At 43.2% G+C, this 17,405-nt stretch overlaps 1 protein-coding gene across 3 annotated transcripts in view; it reads left to right on the top strand.

Moving 5' to 3' along the window:
* A1CF (APOBEC1 complementation factor) overlaps positions 1 to 17,185 on the top strand; it is a 29,618-nt gene extending 12,433 nt beyond the window's left edge. Inside the window, exons 6-12 of one of the 3 annotated variants that reach the window (XM_074830166.1) lie at positions 2,645 to 2,806; positions 6,202 to 6,299; positions 7,219 to 7,489; positions 9,008 to 9,192; positions 11,514 to 11,650; positions 12,286 to 12,419; positions 14,775 to 17,185. In XM_074830166.1, coding sequence (XP_074686267.1) covers positions 2,645 to 2,806; positions 6,202 to 6,299; positions 7,219 to 7,489; positions 9,008 to 9,192; positions 11,514 to 11,650; positions 12,286 to 12,419; positions 14,775 to 14,926 — 1,139 coding nt within the window. In that variant the 3' untranslated portion in view covers positions 14,927 to 17,185. Of the gene's footprint in view, positions 1 to 2,644; positions 2,807 to 6,201; positions 6,300 to 7,218; positions 7,490 to 8,983; positions 9,193 to 11,513; positions 11,651 to 12,285; positions 12,430 to 14,774 lie in introns of all 3 variants that reach the window. The other 2 variants (XM_074830165.1, XM_074830167.1) reach the window with 2 other exon arrangements.
* Positions 17,186 to 17,405: the final 220 nt, after the last annotated feature.

The following is a 17,405-nucleotide window of genomic DNA, read 5'->3' as shown; positions in this document are numbered from 1 at the left end:
GCACTGGGGGACATTCAAAGACCATTGTGAAGTAGAGAGAGGTTGGCAGGTGTTAGATGAAGGAGTCACTACACATTAAGTGCATTTGCAGTGATTTCACCAGTTTTCTCATGCTTTCTTATGCTCAGCAGCTCCTGTACTGCTTTGTCGAACCCAGGTCACTTGATGGTGAAAGAATCCAATAAACCTGTTTTGAGACTTGTTCATAACCCACCAGTCTTCTTTCACTCTTTCTATACTACAACCCATGAAGCATCCCGAGTAATTTAAATCCTTTTTTCTTATCGTAAAAAATCAAGCATGATTTCGAGCACTAAATATGCTTAGTTATTATGGGATATCTCACACTGGCTATTTTTCCTTTTATTCTGCATTTTCTACATCAGTTGAGCATCTCCCTGATTGTGGGAGCACATTCAGCTGGTCTGTGCTTCAGCACAACTTTTGATGGTTTCTATATCGAGAATGAAGGAAGGAGCAGGCACAGCCACAGCTGCCAACGGCAGCCTTGAGGGAGTGGAGCATTTGAAATCCTGAGCAAAGACAGCGAGACAGATGGAACGAGCACGTAGCCCTGAACAGACATGTGCAATACACTAGTGATTTCCAATTTAGGGACATCTCAGTAAACAGTTTGTGGAATTTCAAAGGCCCAAGCAGGAGCCAGAGTCTTCTGATGTTGCAAACATACAGGAGGAACTTGAAAAAACTTTCAAGACAGAACTGAATCTGTCTCCACCTGATGCATTGTATGAATGTGAGATTGAATATAATTATCAAGACACTTCCATCACTCTGAACCTCACTGCTCTTTGAGGGAGCTTTGTAGAAGACAAAGAAATGCTCAAAAAGAAAAATGCTTTTTATGAAAACTTTGTCCTGTCCCCTGGTTAAATGAGAGGGTGGAAGAAGACTGGGTTTTAGCAAGAGGCTAGTGCAGACACCAGGCTTAGCTCGTTGCTGCAATACAACCAGGTCATTATTTCCACTATTGAACAGAAAATGGCAATTCAGGAAGGGGCACACAGCCTTTTGTTTCAGCTGCCTGCCATTAGCAGCCATCTCTGTATTTCTAGTCATAACAGCCCAAGTCAGACTGGGCAGTGCTGAAAGCTGAACATCAGCCCAACCTCACTCCACAAATCCCAGCTCACTCATGAGCCTTCCTAGCAGGGACCAGTCTCTTTCCATTTTGTTTGTTAATTTTCAATTCCAATGTAGAAGAACAGGTCTTCAAATTCTACCCTCACCCTCTAATCTTCTCTATTTTGGAGCTCCCATCCCATCTCAGATAGGTTATCCAAGCAGAGATGCAAGGTAGAATGCCTTTTTTTAGATCTCTCTAAAGATGTTTTGCAGGATTCTCATTTTCCGTCTATCAGCATAGATATTCCTGGGTTTCTTCCAGGTTTTAGCATAATTAAGGCCTTGGAGGACCCAATCTCCATGTCCTAAAGATCAGAGAGAAAGAAAGAAAGAACACAGAAATACCCACTTACTCTTTGGGGGACATTTGCAGAGGAGGCAGACATTTTATTTCATTATTTGGAAGGAATATCTAGCACTTCCCATGCTGTTAAGACAGAAAATGGTCCCTAATGTACTTCCAAACAACTAGCTGCTGATTAAAATTGCTGGAGAAAAAGTGGGTCAGAGATAGAGCGCATGAAATTTGGGGCTCTGGATATTAGTGGGTGGCCAAATTTCAACTTCTCCTGAAGAGAAAAGGGAGGAAAATCTCCCTGCAAGTTGTGCAGAAGGGACAGGGAAGAAAAAGAGAAGGAAAGAGGTATCATTGCTGTCTGGAGAAGACAGGAGGTCAAGAAACCATCACTATGTAGAGGTCCCTCTTCCTTACCTGGTGTCCTGCTGCTCATCACTGTGATTCCCACAGCTTTGAGATCAGGTTGTGGCAGTCCGTTTTCATTACATATTAAACATCACTATCTGACTAATCAATTACCTAACAGATTAGGTGACTCAATGAAAATAGTTACGGACCTCAGCATGATAACATGACAAGATTGCCTTTAACTGCCTCTTTATTTGCTCTTTTTGTTCTCTGCCCCTCAGCAGCTTGATCCAGTGTGTACAGAGCCCATGGGCTTCTCCTCCACACCCACAGTCTGTTTTATGCCTTGTTACTTTTTGTTTCCCTCCTTTATACTATTTCTGCTGCAACCTCACCCAGTGGGGACCATACAACTTCAAATACTTGCACGCGGAGACATCCTTGCTTTTACTATTTCATTTCATCCAGTTGGGACTTCTGGATCCCTTTCCTATTATCTAGGGAATGAAACTTTCACAGCCAAGAGGGATTTTTATCAGTTCATTAAAATATTTCCCTTTAGAGAGCACGCTGGGGAATGCAGACATTAGTGAATCATGCCGTATTTTCACTTCTTTAATTCTGCATTTCTACAGGCATCTAAGGTAATAGCAGGAGGACACTCAAAGTGTGACCATCTGCTTTTGGAACTGAGTTAATGAAGCAGCCGTGCTTTGAGCTAGAAAGGCTTATTTCAGCCCCGTTTGTAGAACTGGTCTGTTCTGCTTTTCATACTGCACTTGAAGTAGTCTCTGAGCAGAAGTGAGAGGAAACAAAGCCTGTCTGACGCTGACCATGCCAATTCCTTTAAAGGAAGGATCCAGTTGTGGGGACACCCTATCGCCGTTGACTGGGCAGAACCAGAAGTAGAGGTGGACGAAGACACCATGTCATCGGTAAAAATTCTTTATGTGAGGAACCTCATGCTCTCAACCACTGAAGAGACCATAGAAAAGGAGTTCAACATCAAACCAGGTAGGAATCCATTGACACTGTAGCTCCTAAATAAGTACTGCTACTGCAAATGGAAATATTTCTCCATTCACAAAATGGCAAAGGAAGAGATAAAAATAACTGCTTTTCCACTGCGAAATGTTCGTGTGTGATGCCACAAAAACCATCATTAGGCTGAAGGCTCCCACCCAAAATGCACATCATGGCATTCCATTAAGGACTGCTTAATTTCCAGCTAACAACACTACTAACCTTTTTAGGATGATTGGCAACTGGAAGAGATCCAAAATGCTACATGGGGATGCCTGTGTCATAAAAATGATTTTGAATCATTTCGATCTTTCTTAAAAAGAGATAGTTGGTGAAACAACGGGGTGATTTCAGCATTCTTCCTCTATTGCAAGGGATGATGATAGAAATAGAGTGCTTTAATACAAATACTTTTTATCTAATCTATTTAAATTCTGAATTCTATCATTTTCATACAAAATCTCCCACATTCTTCTGAAAATTTGTGAATAATCAATGCTTATTATTTAACACAGAATATGACAGTATTTCTTGCTGTATGTTACATGCACGTAGGGTGAGATTTTTCAAAAAGCAAGTAGATTTTTTGGGAATAAAAATCCTGCTGGCTTTCAAAAGAGATTTTACTTCTGAGTTACTCCAAGCCACACACTTCACTAGGCCTTAGTAACTTATGCCTGGCAATGTGAAATTGTCTTTCATCTCGTTCCTATTAACTTTCGTCTATTAATTTTTAAAAATACACTACAGAACTTCATTTTTTCTTCACTAACTCTTCATTTCTGCTCTTTACGTTTCTTTTTCTGTACTAGGCTGTTATGCAAAGGTCTTTAGGAGGTTTCCTTATGAGTCTCTTCTGTCCTTCTAATGTTTCTGGCTAATACTTTTAGCCATCACCAAGCTGTTAGAGATCCCATTTTACCCCTGAGTTAAATATGTATCATCCCACTCTGTTTCCTCCTTTTATTTATCCAGTTTTGCTCCTGAATGTTGAACTGCTTGCGCTCCTCAGAAACACATTTATGCCACTTTGACACTTTGGTAACAGTCAACTGCTTTGCTCCTAAGACAAGTTTTCTAGTACAACAACAGAAGATCTGTATCATCTTTAATTTTCACTTTATCATTTTACTTCTCATGCTGGAAATTCCTTTTATTTTTTAAAATGGACAGCTTTATTTATTGTGGATAAAGTCAGGAACATCTTTTTTAAAGCTGTGCCATGCTTTCAAAAATACGTGCATCAGAGCAACAAAACCTGAGCTTTGGGAAGAGCAAATGTAGTTTAAGTTATAGTGAGATTACAATCAAAAAAGTCAGCAAATATCTGAAATTATTCACTTCCCTGCCCTGGTTATCTGCCTTATTCATTGTGCCGCATTTCAAAGTACATTTGATCCAGGGCATTAAGAATCTATTTTGACAATAACAAGCCATCCAATAAAAAATGATCCTAACCAAAGGAGTTACAACCCAGAGGTCCCTGTGACAGAGCAATTACCATGTCACTACAGGCTCCATAGACACTACCAGGAATGCTGCTTATGCATCGCAAGTTGTAATATAATACGAGCATCATCCTTAAATCTGTGACAAATTCAGTGCCTGATGACTTCTATAGAGATATGCATGTTGTCTCACTGAAAAGTCCTGCCCTTACTCCCTAGAGATTTTGGCAAAAATCCTCATGCCTTGCAAATTTTCCAGCAGGAATGTTGTAGTCTCCAAATGTACTGAACGGGGACAATATTCCCCCTGCAATGTCATATGGGCGGTCTCTCTGGGGAGATGACCTGAGGGTGGGTATCACATTGCTTTGCTCTGGTAGAGGCAGAAGCGGGGGAAAAGCAACAGTTTTGACTCAGGCGAGGATCAGTAACAAAGAGCACTCTCAAGGTGGCAGAAGGGGGATTTTCAAAACACAGAGAGCTCATTAAAGCCTTGACTTGTAAACAAGGCATTCAGCACATAACTCCGGTAACTTTGGGCTTAGAAATTCACCCTCCAGTCCCAGAAGGACGTGAAATGCTACTTACTTTTCCGCTGTCATTTTGAAGACATGTAGGCTGCTCAGGTTACAGGTTGGGACATGCTTTATTTTCCCTGCTGGGGCTCCTAATGGCTCCCCCTGAACTCCAAAGAAATACATTTTCTCGTGCAGTTATTTAAGTAAGTGCTTTTTGCGGCAATATGGCATTTCCCTGTGCACCTGTTCAGCTTTAAAGGGCAAGAAGCCAACAGAAGAGTCATTCAGCATCCCTTAGCCATATTTCCAAAGGATATGTTTGGGGGTGTTATAGTTTCAGTGGCTGGGCTAGTAGATGATGTGCTTCCCAACCCACAGGAGCAGGGAAGATGAACAATTAGAGAAGAAAAGGCAGATGCCTAAAGTCTGTGACGGTGGGGAATAGGACCGGTGTGGTTATTTTGGAGACAAACTTATTAGTGCTGAGTATCTCAGTGTTGAGAAGTTCCCAGCAGCAGAGCAGCTGACAAGGGAAAGGGAAACTGTAGAGGATGGGTAGAAGAGAAGAACAAAAAGCCATTTACATTTGAATTGTTTGGGGTAATTACAGAGGTGTAAGAAAGAGGCAGGCTGGAGGCACTAGGGTGGGAGTCTCCAGCTCAACCCCACTCCCAGCACGGCCAACACCGCAGCCACAGCAGGCTGATGGGGCTGTGTCAAGGCCAGTCAGGGCATCCTGGAGACAGGGATCCCTCACCACCTGGGGCCCAGTCCCAAGGGTGCCCCACTCACACAGATAAGGCTGTTTCTTAGGGCGAGACCTGCTGCCGCGTTGGTCCCAGCCCATCCCCGTGCCCAGGGCTGCTGTGTCCCGGGCAGGACTGGGTGCTCATTCTTGCTGAACATCCTGAGTTGGTGGTTAAGAGAAGACGTTCCTTGTTTTATGGCAGTAGCATCGGTTTTCGTGAAGCTGCCTATGAGTAACATGTACGATGTGCACACGAGACCATGGAGATGGAGATCTCATGGTGACATTACCTGTAGCTCATGAAATCCTGGGCTGTTACATGTCCTGCTCAGCCATCCAGTCGTGGCAGTCTGTCACAGAAGGGAGACACAAGACCAAAGGTAGCATCCAACAGAGCATTTTGGATAGGAGAAAACCACTCCAGTTCAATGGGAAACTTACTGGTGTCTGACCTCAAATACTTCTAGTTTGCTTTGAAATACTTCAGCCATTATATATTTGCTTTTCCATGGCATATACATCCTAAGAGGTAAGAAGATACTATCCTCTTGTTCTTTTACCATTGGTCAGCCTTTGCTCTCCAAGGGCTCATAACCCAACACAGTTGCTCTTTCACACCTGTATTTTTCAACTAATACCCATGTCCAACTAATATTGCAACATTTTCTGCAGGTGCAGTAGAGAGAGTAAAGAAAATTAGAGACTACGCCTTTGTGCACTTTAATAAAAGAGAATATGCAGTGGAAGCTATGAAAGCCTTGAATGGAAAGGTAAAGCTACTGTAAATGCTAATTCATGGGGCTTATGTGCAGTATATTATACACAGCTGAAACAAAGCTGCCTGGTTTATTAGCTACAAAAACATGTTGAGGGTGTTAGCCCTATATTCCCTTTGAAGGCTGCTTTTATACTCCTGAATTCATTTTTCAGCAGCTCTGATGTACACAAACTGTTCATTTTGACTTCTTGCTCCTTGCACTTGTGCTAAATGTTTGCCCAGCTCAGACTGTAGTTCACTGCTTTAAAAAAAAAAAAAAAAAAAAAAAAAAAAAAAAAAGCAGAGCAAAGCTGAAACAAGGACTAGCAAACGAGGGGTTATGGGTTCCCTTGGCTCACACTCACATCCTTGTTCCACGTCTGCCAACAAAAACACTTGCAGGGCAATGTGTGAATGGCAAATCGGGACAAACAAGGTCAACCCAAAACATCTGCTTCAAATTCAGATGCGGATTTGCAAGGAGGCTGCTGTATTTAGTACTTCTTGCACTGCATGTAATTCACAGCACTGTAATGCAAGAGTTGTTCCCGAAGAGGTGTTAACCCTACTCCTATTTTTAGTGCTACTGCTGTTCTCCATAGGAGCACATACAATCTTGCTGACTTACATGCTACTTTGCAGGGAAGCAAAGCCTTCTGAAAGCTTCACAACTGTGTTAATTCAGTTAAGGAGCCTCTCCCAGCTGCAGTCAGGACTGGGTGCTCTCAACACCTTAAGCCTTCACCCAGCCAATGTCTTCTTTCAGCTGTGGGAGGGAGATTTTGGCTTTTTTGGGTGGTTTTCTCCATCTTGCCATCCCATTAGCAAATCATGTGGGGAAACTGCCTCCCCAGACAGGGTAATCCCCATGCCCCTTGGAGACTTACACTTGTGCTTCTCCTGTGCTCTGTCCCCACCACCCCGGCGTGAAGGTGCTGGATGGGTCCCCGATCGAGGTGACATTAGCCAAACCCGTTGACAAAGACAGCTACATCAGATACACCCGGGGCACAGGTGGCAGAGGTACCATGCTGCAAGGAGAATACACCTACGCCTTCGGACACATGTATGACCCCGCCACCACCTACCTGGGTGCCCCAGTTTTCTACGCACCCCAAGCCTATGCAGCTATCCCCAACCTCCACTTCACCACCACCAAGGGCATCAGCAACAGGAGCATCATCCGACCCCCATCCATCCGAGGTAACTCCCGTCACGCCAATACTCACCTCTAACAATCTATCTCCTCCGGGACTTGGGTGGCTGCTCCCTAGACTTATGTTGAGGATGTTGGCTTTGCCCTAGATGCTGGACCTCTTTCAGAGAGGGATGGAAGACCGTTTTTAGACTCTGTCCTTCCCAAAGGCGTAGTGATCTTCCAGCAGATTAAGCAGGGCATGAAAAAAATAACCATTTTCCCAGAGCAAGCCTGAAAGAGCTTCCGGATTGCCCTCGGTCCAGTGTAAATAAATCACAAATCCTCCTGGGTTTGCCCCAGTAGGGAAGACCAAATAAAACAATTTTCCTTTCCCCCTTCAGAGCCAAATCCCTCAACCAGCCACCAGCACAGCTCTCCACTGTGTTTTCTCTTTGCTTTGAAGGTCACAGGGAAAGTTTTACCAGTCCTGGTGTTTTCTGACCCAAAGCCATGGAGTTTCCCAAGAAGGTCACATTGCCCTGATGCAGTGTAGGGAACCAGCACTGAAATCAAGAAAGCCATTAATTGTGTGCTCTGGGAGATGGACTCCTTTTTCGGGGGATCGTTAACCTAGTAATAAGCAGTCTATGAAAACACAGAGTATTTCTGAACGCTGCTGGGGCTCTGCCTTTGATCCTGGGTGACTGCACCTGGGACCAGATCAAATCCCCATGCTCAGGTACCCCCAAATTAAGTATTATTGCAGGCATTGTTTGGTAAGTGCCGAAGTAAGCTTGGGGGCTAACAAAAAAATAAATAAATCTTCCTTCCAAAGATGATGCCTGTGGCAGTCATCTTGTGTCGCCAAGCCCATGGCCATGTCCCATGGTGTGTGGGACTCTGCATGGCACCCTGGTAGGGCTGGCAAGGACTGTCCTGGCCAATTTTTCCTCCTTCCCAAGGAAGGGGACAGGGAAGCAGGAATTTCCCTTTCTGGCCCCCATGTTTTTGCCCGCGCAGATGAAACTGGCTTCTGCGAAGGTTGCACTGGGAAAGGTGCAGATGTGATAACCCACCAGCCCTCTCTTGCCTTGCAGTCTCCCCAAACTCCCAAGTAGGGTTCCCAGAGGAAATCCAGAAACATAATGGAGGGGAAAAGATAGGATTTTTGTTCATATAAGCAAAGGATTGTATAAACTCTGAATTCTTCTAGAAAGTGAAGTTACACTGGTGGGTAGCAAGTGATAGCTGTCTCCTCTCTGCCTTTCAACTACAAATCTGAGTAGAAAGGTGTCACAAAATCAAAACAGACCAGAGAATATGGAAACTGGGTCAGAAAGAAGTAGGGCTCCCTCCGAAAAAACCTCACCTGTGCAAGCATATGAGCCTGAAAAGAAAGGGTGTCAATGTCAAGCCTGGGTTATCCCAGCAGCAGGCTATGGGGGGCTCCTGCCCATCTTCCCAAACCTGGTGAGTGGGGCTAACTTTTCCATTTCAGCAAGAATCAGGGTAATTTTTCCGGTGATTTGATTCAGTTTAATGCCTTCTTACATTCCTAGAAATTTACATGAATGTACCTGTAGGGGCTGCGGGAGTTAGAGGACTGGGAGGTCGCGGCTACCTGGCGTACACGGGCCTGGGGCGCGGATACCAGCTCAAAGGAGAAAAGAGGGGAGAGGATAAACTCTACGACCTCTTGCCAGGAATGGAGCTCACACCGATGAACCACGTCACACTAAAGCCCCAAGGGATCAAGCTTGCTCCTCAGGTACATGCGCGAAAAAGAGAGTCAATATCCCGGCCAGAGGTTGTCTTTGCCCAAAATGCTTTTGGGAAAACGGCCCCCTACTTGAATCTGCACTGGGGACTCATAACCAAATCCATTCTTTACATCTTAAAAGACATTAAAAAATATAAAATACCACTAGTTGCATCTTGCAATACTCGCTCACCTTGCTGGAGAACAACAGCTGCTCTCCCTTGGAGAAGAGTTTTCATAAACACCTGTGGGTGTAAGATGAAAACCAGCTATGGCTGTTACTCCATAAAAGCACTGAGAGTGAAGAAATTCTCACCCAAAATGGGTTTGATAAACAGGATGCATTGCTTGGGGCTTCACCATGGAATGAATGTGCATATATAGAAAAATAATGTACATTTTAAAATCATTTATGGGGAAAGAGGTGTTGACTGCCTGCACAACCCAGCCCAGCACAGAAACTCTGGTTGCTCAAGGAGCCTTTTGATGTGGTTGTGTGTGTGGGACTGGGATCCAGATGGATGGATGAGGGCTGAGGAGAACAAACACAGAACAAATTCTCTGAGTTTCTGAGGGTCTGGCTCTTATGGCAACTCCTTTCCCCTTACATCATCCGAAGCAACATGAGAAACTAACTTCACCCTGGATTTTGAAGAACATCTTTGCCTATTAACACTTCAATTGCCACAGCATTGGGTTTGACAAAGTCTATGAAAACATCCTTTTCTCCCCCAGAAAACTGGAAAATGTTTTTTACACCACCCTCTGCAAAATTTCACAGTCCCCTTACCCTCTTTTATCAGCATATAAGAGGGGTGAAATAGCCTGAGTAGCACTGCACTGCCTTAGGGCAGGTGAAATTAGTTTTTTCCTCTTCCCATCCATGCCAAACCCCCACTGCACGTGTTTCAAATAGAGCAGTAACAGTGCCAGGCACTTGCAACACTAGTTTTTTGGGGCACATTTTCCCAGAAGCTGAGGTGCCTTATCCCCCCACTGCTACTGTTTCACAACAGCAGGTCTTAAAAAGCTACAGCTTACCTCACGACAGCCTCATTAATAGGGCAGCTTCATTAATACCTGTCACCTTGGTCAGCCTCTCCCATCCACTGCACTGAGACCTTTTTAACAGCATCTTTGAATGATGGGTTTTGTTCCTGCTGCCTAGCTGAGATGCTCGGTGTTAATAAGTAGATCTGCCTTATTGAGGATTTAAATGTTGATGTAACATTATAAAACTGACAACCGTATAAAGGCTTTGGGACAGCAGGGAACAAGCAGGTTGCCATAATCAGGAATTGTAATGAACTAGTTTATTTTCACCACAAAGTGCTAAACTTCAGTTGGAGCTACGATTACAAAATTAGAAGCAGCACTGACATTTAAATTTTACATTTTAATTTCAAATAAAATTAAAATTAAGTGTAAATTTTAAATAAGGTAGACCACAGAAAGATGCAGGTTGAAGGCACCTGGGGGTCTCCAGTCTGACCCAGCTGGCAGCATGGCCAACACCACAAAACCCCAAGACCTAACATCTCCTCAGCTGAGTGTTAGGTCTGGTGGAGCTACTTGGAAAAAAATAACTGGTCTGAGCACTGCTCACAGGGAGTCACGGGAACACCATGCTGTGTTCAAACCCATTTGGGACAGCACATACCCAGTGTATGAAAAAAAAGAAATACAAAGCCAAAGCAAGAGCGTTTCCAGACAATGATTCCCAATTACCATGGAATAAGCTGTGCTAAGGCTGGGGGCAATGTGGTTCAGCATTTCTCTTTCAAACTAGAAGCAGAAATAGCTTACTGAAGCCTGTATAATTAATTGGATGGAAACACGGCCTTTTTTCCTTTTTCTTTTTTTTTTTTTTTTTAAAAAAAAAGAAGACTATTTGGACTTTTCATGCACTGTAACTCACTAAGCCAGGGAGGAACAGAGCCATGAAGATGAATGTAACCCTAGTGGTTTAGCACTGTTAAATAGAAGTGCATGTTCCTGGGGAGAATTCAAAGAAAACCACACCAATAACAGAATAAAACAGCTAATCAGCAAAAGGACAAAGATGTCCGATTGAATGGGATACTAATTAACTTCAATAATTAAACAGATTTTTAGAGTATAAAACATTTAGATTAATCTTATACTTCAAGGTGACTGTAGTATCCTGCCTGCCAGGTTGGGTTTTTTTTGCTAAGCCTTGAGGAAACTGCCATGACACCCCTGAAAACCCTTTGGAGGGAAGGAAGCTGACCAGTGCAGAGGCTGGAGATGGGTGAGAAGGCTACTGCACAGCAATTAACCTGAGCAAAAATCCCTTTTCTCCCTTCTAGATCTTAGAAGAAATCTGCCAGAAAAACAACTGGGGACAGCCTGTTTACCACCTCCACTCTGCAATTGGCCAAGACCAAAGGCAGCTTTTCCTATACAAAATCACCATCCCTGCCCTCGCCAGCCAGAACCCCACCATGTACGTAATTATTTGAGGTTTTCTGTGGTTTAGGATTTTTTTTTTATGGCATTTTATCTAGTATCTCGCCTCAAAATACAATTGCACAGGTCTCCATTTCCCTTTTTTTAATATATGTTAGGGAGAAAAACTTTCACACACTAAAATAGACTGATAGTGATGTCTTCCATGTTTGGTGCTCTCTCTGTGGTGGTGCAAAGATTACAGAAAGCCAGAAATAATCAGGCAGAAGGGTGCTTTTCAGTACAAAAATAAAGTATACGATAGCTCCTGTGGGAAAAAGAAAGCAGCTTGAAGGAACATGCTGATAATTCAGCTCCAAATGTGATTCAAAACATTTCTGATCTAAAACATTGTTTGCTGTGTTTTTTAAAGAAAAACCCAGACTGCAGCAGGCTTTCTTTTGCACAAGATGCTCTGAAATGATGTTGTGTCCAAAATGAGAGCCAGGGCTGATAAAGTCAACAAAGAAACCAGACTACTACAAGGAGAGTATTTTTGTTACTGCATCAGCACAGTAAAATAATGTTTCTGTTTGATATGTGGGATGATGCCATCTGTGAGTGGATCAAAACATCTTTCAGGGAAGTCCTAGGAAAAAAACCAAACAAGGTAACATTTTGTTGTACTCACAGACATCCCTTCACACCACCCAAGCTCAGTGCCTATATCGATGAAGCCAAAACCTACGCAGCAGAATACACCCTTCAGACGCTGGGGATTCCTATGGAGGGAGCAGAGGTGCCTCCTGCAGCACCAGCTTTTCCAGGTATGGGAAGGTCTGTACAGCAAAGGTCTCCTGGAATATTGCTTTTCCTGCTGCTTCCCTGCAGATGTCACGAATGAACCCGGTTTTGGCTGCTGAGGACAGACCTGGCTGTACTCCCCCACATGACTCTACCTTGACTCATGTTACTTATGTGTATGACATCTTTATTGCCTACGTAGTAATTTATTTCTGTATCAGAACTACCCAAATTAGGGTGTACATACCATAGAGCAACTGAGGCTGGAGGTACCAGGGTGAGGGTTATTTGGTCTGATTCTGCTCCCAGCAAGGTCAATGCTGCATATACAGCAAGATGCTTGGGGCTGTGTCCAGGTGAGTTGGGGCAGCGTCCAAGGACGGGCATCCCCCACTGCTCAGGGTCCCATCCCAGGTATGTACCTCCCCTCCACTGCTGCCAGTTTGTGGATGCCTCCCTTCAACTGGGAGCCCCAGATAAGATACAAGATCCAGAACTGGTGTCCCCAGTGCCCCATCTGGGATAAGTTCCCTCCCTGAACCTGCTGGCTGCAGTCTACCAATGCCACCCAGGATGAAGTAGATCTTCCTCACTGCAAAGATGTGTGGTTGATTGATTCATGGTCCATCCGTGTCCCCCCCGCCAGCACCCCCAGCCCCTTTTGAACCAACACTTTTGATTTCATCTGCCAAAGAAATGACACAACTGTGAAAGTTAGGATCTGATCCCAGTTCTCACACCCCCACTGGAAGGCTTTTTTTCCAGTTTGGGAATTCATACTCAACAGTTCTTGCAACTGCGCAAAACAGCTTGAGAAGTCATGGAAAACACAGGCTGGGAGCAGGAATCCAGCTCACAGGCATTACATTTACTGTGCTCTCCAGCATGACGGTTATTCTGATGTAGTGGGAGCAACACATGCCAAACTGCACATGAGGAATGCATTAGTCAGTACTACTGAGTTGTTTGGAGTGTCTCAAGGATGGATTTAAAAAAAAAAAAAATCTATCCGGCTTCCTGCCACAGGAGTCCACAAAAGCCACAGAAAAATCAATTTGTCTGGGTTTGTGCAGGCTTCCGTAGCGTGGAAACCAAATGGGCTCTTTATTGAATCCAGTCTCCACTTACTGCTTAATTATAATCTCTTCTTTTTCTTTCATCCACCCTTATTTATTTGTCTTGGAAACTCAACAAATTGACATACATTAAAGTTTCTGCTTGCAACACACACTGGTCCTTGCTCAGGGCTTGCTGAAGCCCAGCTCAGCTCAGGCCATGCACAGGTAGCAGCTCATTTCCCTTATGATGGTGGCAGATATGCTTTAATGACAGATTTCTCAATTCCTGGTTGAAATATTGCACCTCGCTTTGCTGATGCTTAGAAGATACTTTGTGTGGCCAAAATACCCAAATTGTAGAGAATTTCTCATGTTTTCCCCCAAGGTAACACATTCAATGAGACAATGTGCTCTTGGTGTTGCCCAATATCTCCATTCCCTGTGCTGAGGGAACCTTGTCTCTGACTGACCTTGAGTTAAACCCCTCGCCCAGCTGGTTGGTGGGAGATTTTGGACCCTGGGAGATGTAGTCTGGCAGCAGAGCCTGGTCCAGCAGGGCCAATGGGTACCCCAGCTGCTCTTCACAAACTTGGGCTTTGTCTTAATTCTTGATTCCTTCACAACAAAATATTGTGGTCTGGTTGACAAGCTGCTATACCCTGCTTTCAGACAAACCAGTCCCAAACGATGTTTGTTTTCCCAGTGATTCATTTTAAATCACCAATGTTAACATTTTCCCATGGAAAATTTTGAAGTGTTGAAACCACAGTTTCCATTAGAAACTGATGGGAAAAAAAATCCAGTTTACTAAATATTTTCTCCCCGATATTGCACAAAGGGGGTGTTTCCCTTCTCTAACATGGCTGTCCTGACTTGCATGTATTTTGACCATGAAGTGTATCAGAGCCATATTTTCTCTATGAAACCTGCCCAGATTTTCCCTGTATTACTCCATTTTCCTCCTCATGCCATGTGTGGGAGGATGTGTACAGAGCACCATTAATACCCTCTTAGCTCAGAAATAATCAAAGCCTAAGGAAAAAATATTCAGCAGTGAGGAGCATTTTTCAAGCAGTGTGTTTAACAAATAATAGGTGAGAAAATGCACTAATTTTCCAGCTTTTTTTATTACCTTTAACATAGAGAAAAACATGCCAGAAATTACCTATTTAATTTAATTAGATTATTCCCATTAACAAACTTGTTTCTCCTTATGTCATTTCCATTGACAGCAAAGTCTTCCCATGGAAAACTATCAGGTTACGGTGAGTTTTGAGGATCTTTTCATTAATCTGCATTTTTCCCTCCTTTCCCCTGCAGGATATACCATTGCTAACGCAGCTGCAACTGTCACAGCCACTCAGCTGAAACAAGCAGTGACTATGGGACAAGACTTAGCGACGTACGCAGCCTACGAAGCCTACCCCGCCTTCGCAGTTGCTGCACGCAGTGATGGTTATGGAGCATATTAATCCTGTCTTTAATAGAGTTCCCTTAAATTGAGCACAGACAGAAAAAAAAAAAAAAATCTTGGTCTGGTAATTCTTACACCCTCATGATTTTAAACTAATCTGTCACCTAAAGTTAGATTTTAGTCAGAGTTTCATTCTTGTAGTTCTTTAATTTCATAACAGGATACTGGGGAGGAAAGGAGAAATTTAAAAAAAGATCACTCAAAATCAAATTTTCACACTAGAAAGCAAAATCTCAGCCCAGAAAATTAGTAGTTCTCAGGTGTGTGTATATACATACTTATATATATATATGTATATATACATACACACCATCGTGTATGTGTTTACAAGCAATAACCTGTGCTGAAAACAGTTGGTCCCATGGACATTGTGAGGTGGGGCCAGGGAAGGATGGGGTGTGTCCACCAAGCCCCTCTGTGCATCAGGAGTTCTTCTCCATCCACCACAAAATTTCTGAAGCCAGGCAGAGCAGCAGGTAAAAAGAAAGGCTGCCCTTTGGTCACGTGGAGATCTCCAGTTTGCCTCTTACAGCCTCCGAGCATCCCGTGTCACCAGTGCTGGGGATGTGTTCAGGCATCTCAAGCGGCTTTTACACTCATTCTGGCACAGCCAAGCCAAGAAGATATTTATCATAAATGTGTCTGCCCAGCCTAAGAGGCTAGTTTCCCTGTTCTTGAAATTTGATTTTTAAAGCAGGTGGCAAGCATTCAGCAGTTTTCCCTCTTACTTTGCTATGTCCCAGCCATACCTACAGGTCACAAAACAGCAAATAACGACGTATTTTTTCCACCTCCCATCAAATGGCAAATTCAGTGAAAGATAGGAAGACTTTTATGACTATTAAGGTTGAGGACCAGAAAAATGCTATTCATTGAGGCCAGTTCTCTACTTAATTAGAGCACAAGAGCTCACAGACATGGCCCAGTAAAAATAGGCGCCTCTACAGGAATAAAATTATATACAAGAAATATTTTCAACAGGATGGAAAGAGCCCTGCCTGGCTATCAATACTGCTTTACACATTAAAGCAAAGCTTCTGGCTGCTGCGATTCTTGCAAAAATTAATTTAGTGGAAGAATGTTCATGGCAATAGTAAAGGTGCCTCTTGTTTTGGAGAGCACTGGTGTTGGCATTGTTTGAATGCTTTGGGAATGCTGAGAGCATCCTTTGGTTTACAGCAGGAGGGCATTACCCATCTGGTTTTGCCATCAGATTGAGGCAGGAGTAACGATGCTCTAGGGATATAGGAGAAACCCAGTGTTAGGTAACTACAGCAGACACGCTAATCCTATATAATATATCCTATACAGTAATGCACACTAAGAAAAATGAATCTGTTCAGTCTAGGGCCAGAAAAAACCCCTTTTTGGGGGAGAAATTACAACCGGGTTGACGATGCCCATCAATTCCAACAGCACTTGCCCCAAAGTTTTCATCCGGTCTAGATGATGTAACGTGGTACCATACAAGCCCTTTCAAGCAGAGCTTTTCCCGTGCATCCCCAAAGCTGTACAAAGCACAATGGTCTGTGACAAGGTGTTGACTACCAGGAGCTGTTCTCATGCTTCCGCTGACTCGATTTCACTAGGGACGGAACAAAAACACATAAGCTGTATAGTTTGTGATCCTATTAGACCCTTTCTATTTATAAAGTAGCTCATTAGGGTGATCCTAAAGGTATTACAAGCCCTCTGTGGTTGCTGTTTGGCACTCTTGGCTTCACAGAAAATGACAAACTTGTTCACAGAGGGTGAAATAACGAAGTGTTATGGGTATCGTGGCTTTATTTTCTCTTCTGTCTATGTCTTTGAAGTCATGTTTGACTGCCAACAAGTAACATATCCATGTGTGTCTCTCTCTCTAAAAGACTGCCGTTGGCAGAAAGTGTTTCTCTCTTTCCATGTTCAGTAACTTTAGTCTGCTTTTTCAGCTATTTATATAAGTTCAGAAAGATGTCAAAGAAAAGGGCAAGAAGCAGTATTAAAAAGTGTGTGCATGAAGCACTTATTTTTGTACGCATAGTACAATATTTGTATAGAGTTTTAACACTATGAAGTGTAGCAAAAAATCACACTATCCATTTATTGGAGGATAATCATGTATGTTTAAACAGAATGAAGTGAAATGGCATCTCAATCATACATTACAAGGAAATTATAACTGGGATTAAATTCTGTGAAGCAAGTCTGTAATTTTAGAGTAATCCAAGGACATTAACTGGACTTTGAAATATCATTAAAACTTTTTAAAACAACATACATGCCTCAGTCCTTTTATACCCCAAGTTTCATCTGAAAGGGTCATCCCATGCACGGTAAATAAGAGCACACTTTGCTCTGTAGGGATTGATCTGAGGTGAGACAGACAAGGTCACAAGCTGCTCAGCCAAGCTGACAGTGTTTTTAACATGCACTTTGGTGACACTCGCCATGCACACACAGCAGAAAACCAGCAATGTTATACTTCTGCACTTTTA

The sequence above is a fragment of the Strix aluco genome, chromosome 7 (genome assembly GCF_031877795.1).
Source record: "Strix aluco isolate bStrAlu1 chromosome 7, bStrAlu1.hap1, whole genome shotgun sequence".
In the NCBI taxonomy this organism is placed as follows: Eukaryota; Metazoa; Chordata; class Aves; order Strigiformes; family Strigidae; genus Strix; species Strix aluco.
The sequence above is the reverse complement of the archived record's forward strand: the minus strand, read 5'-3'. Positions and strand labels throughout refer to the sequence as shown.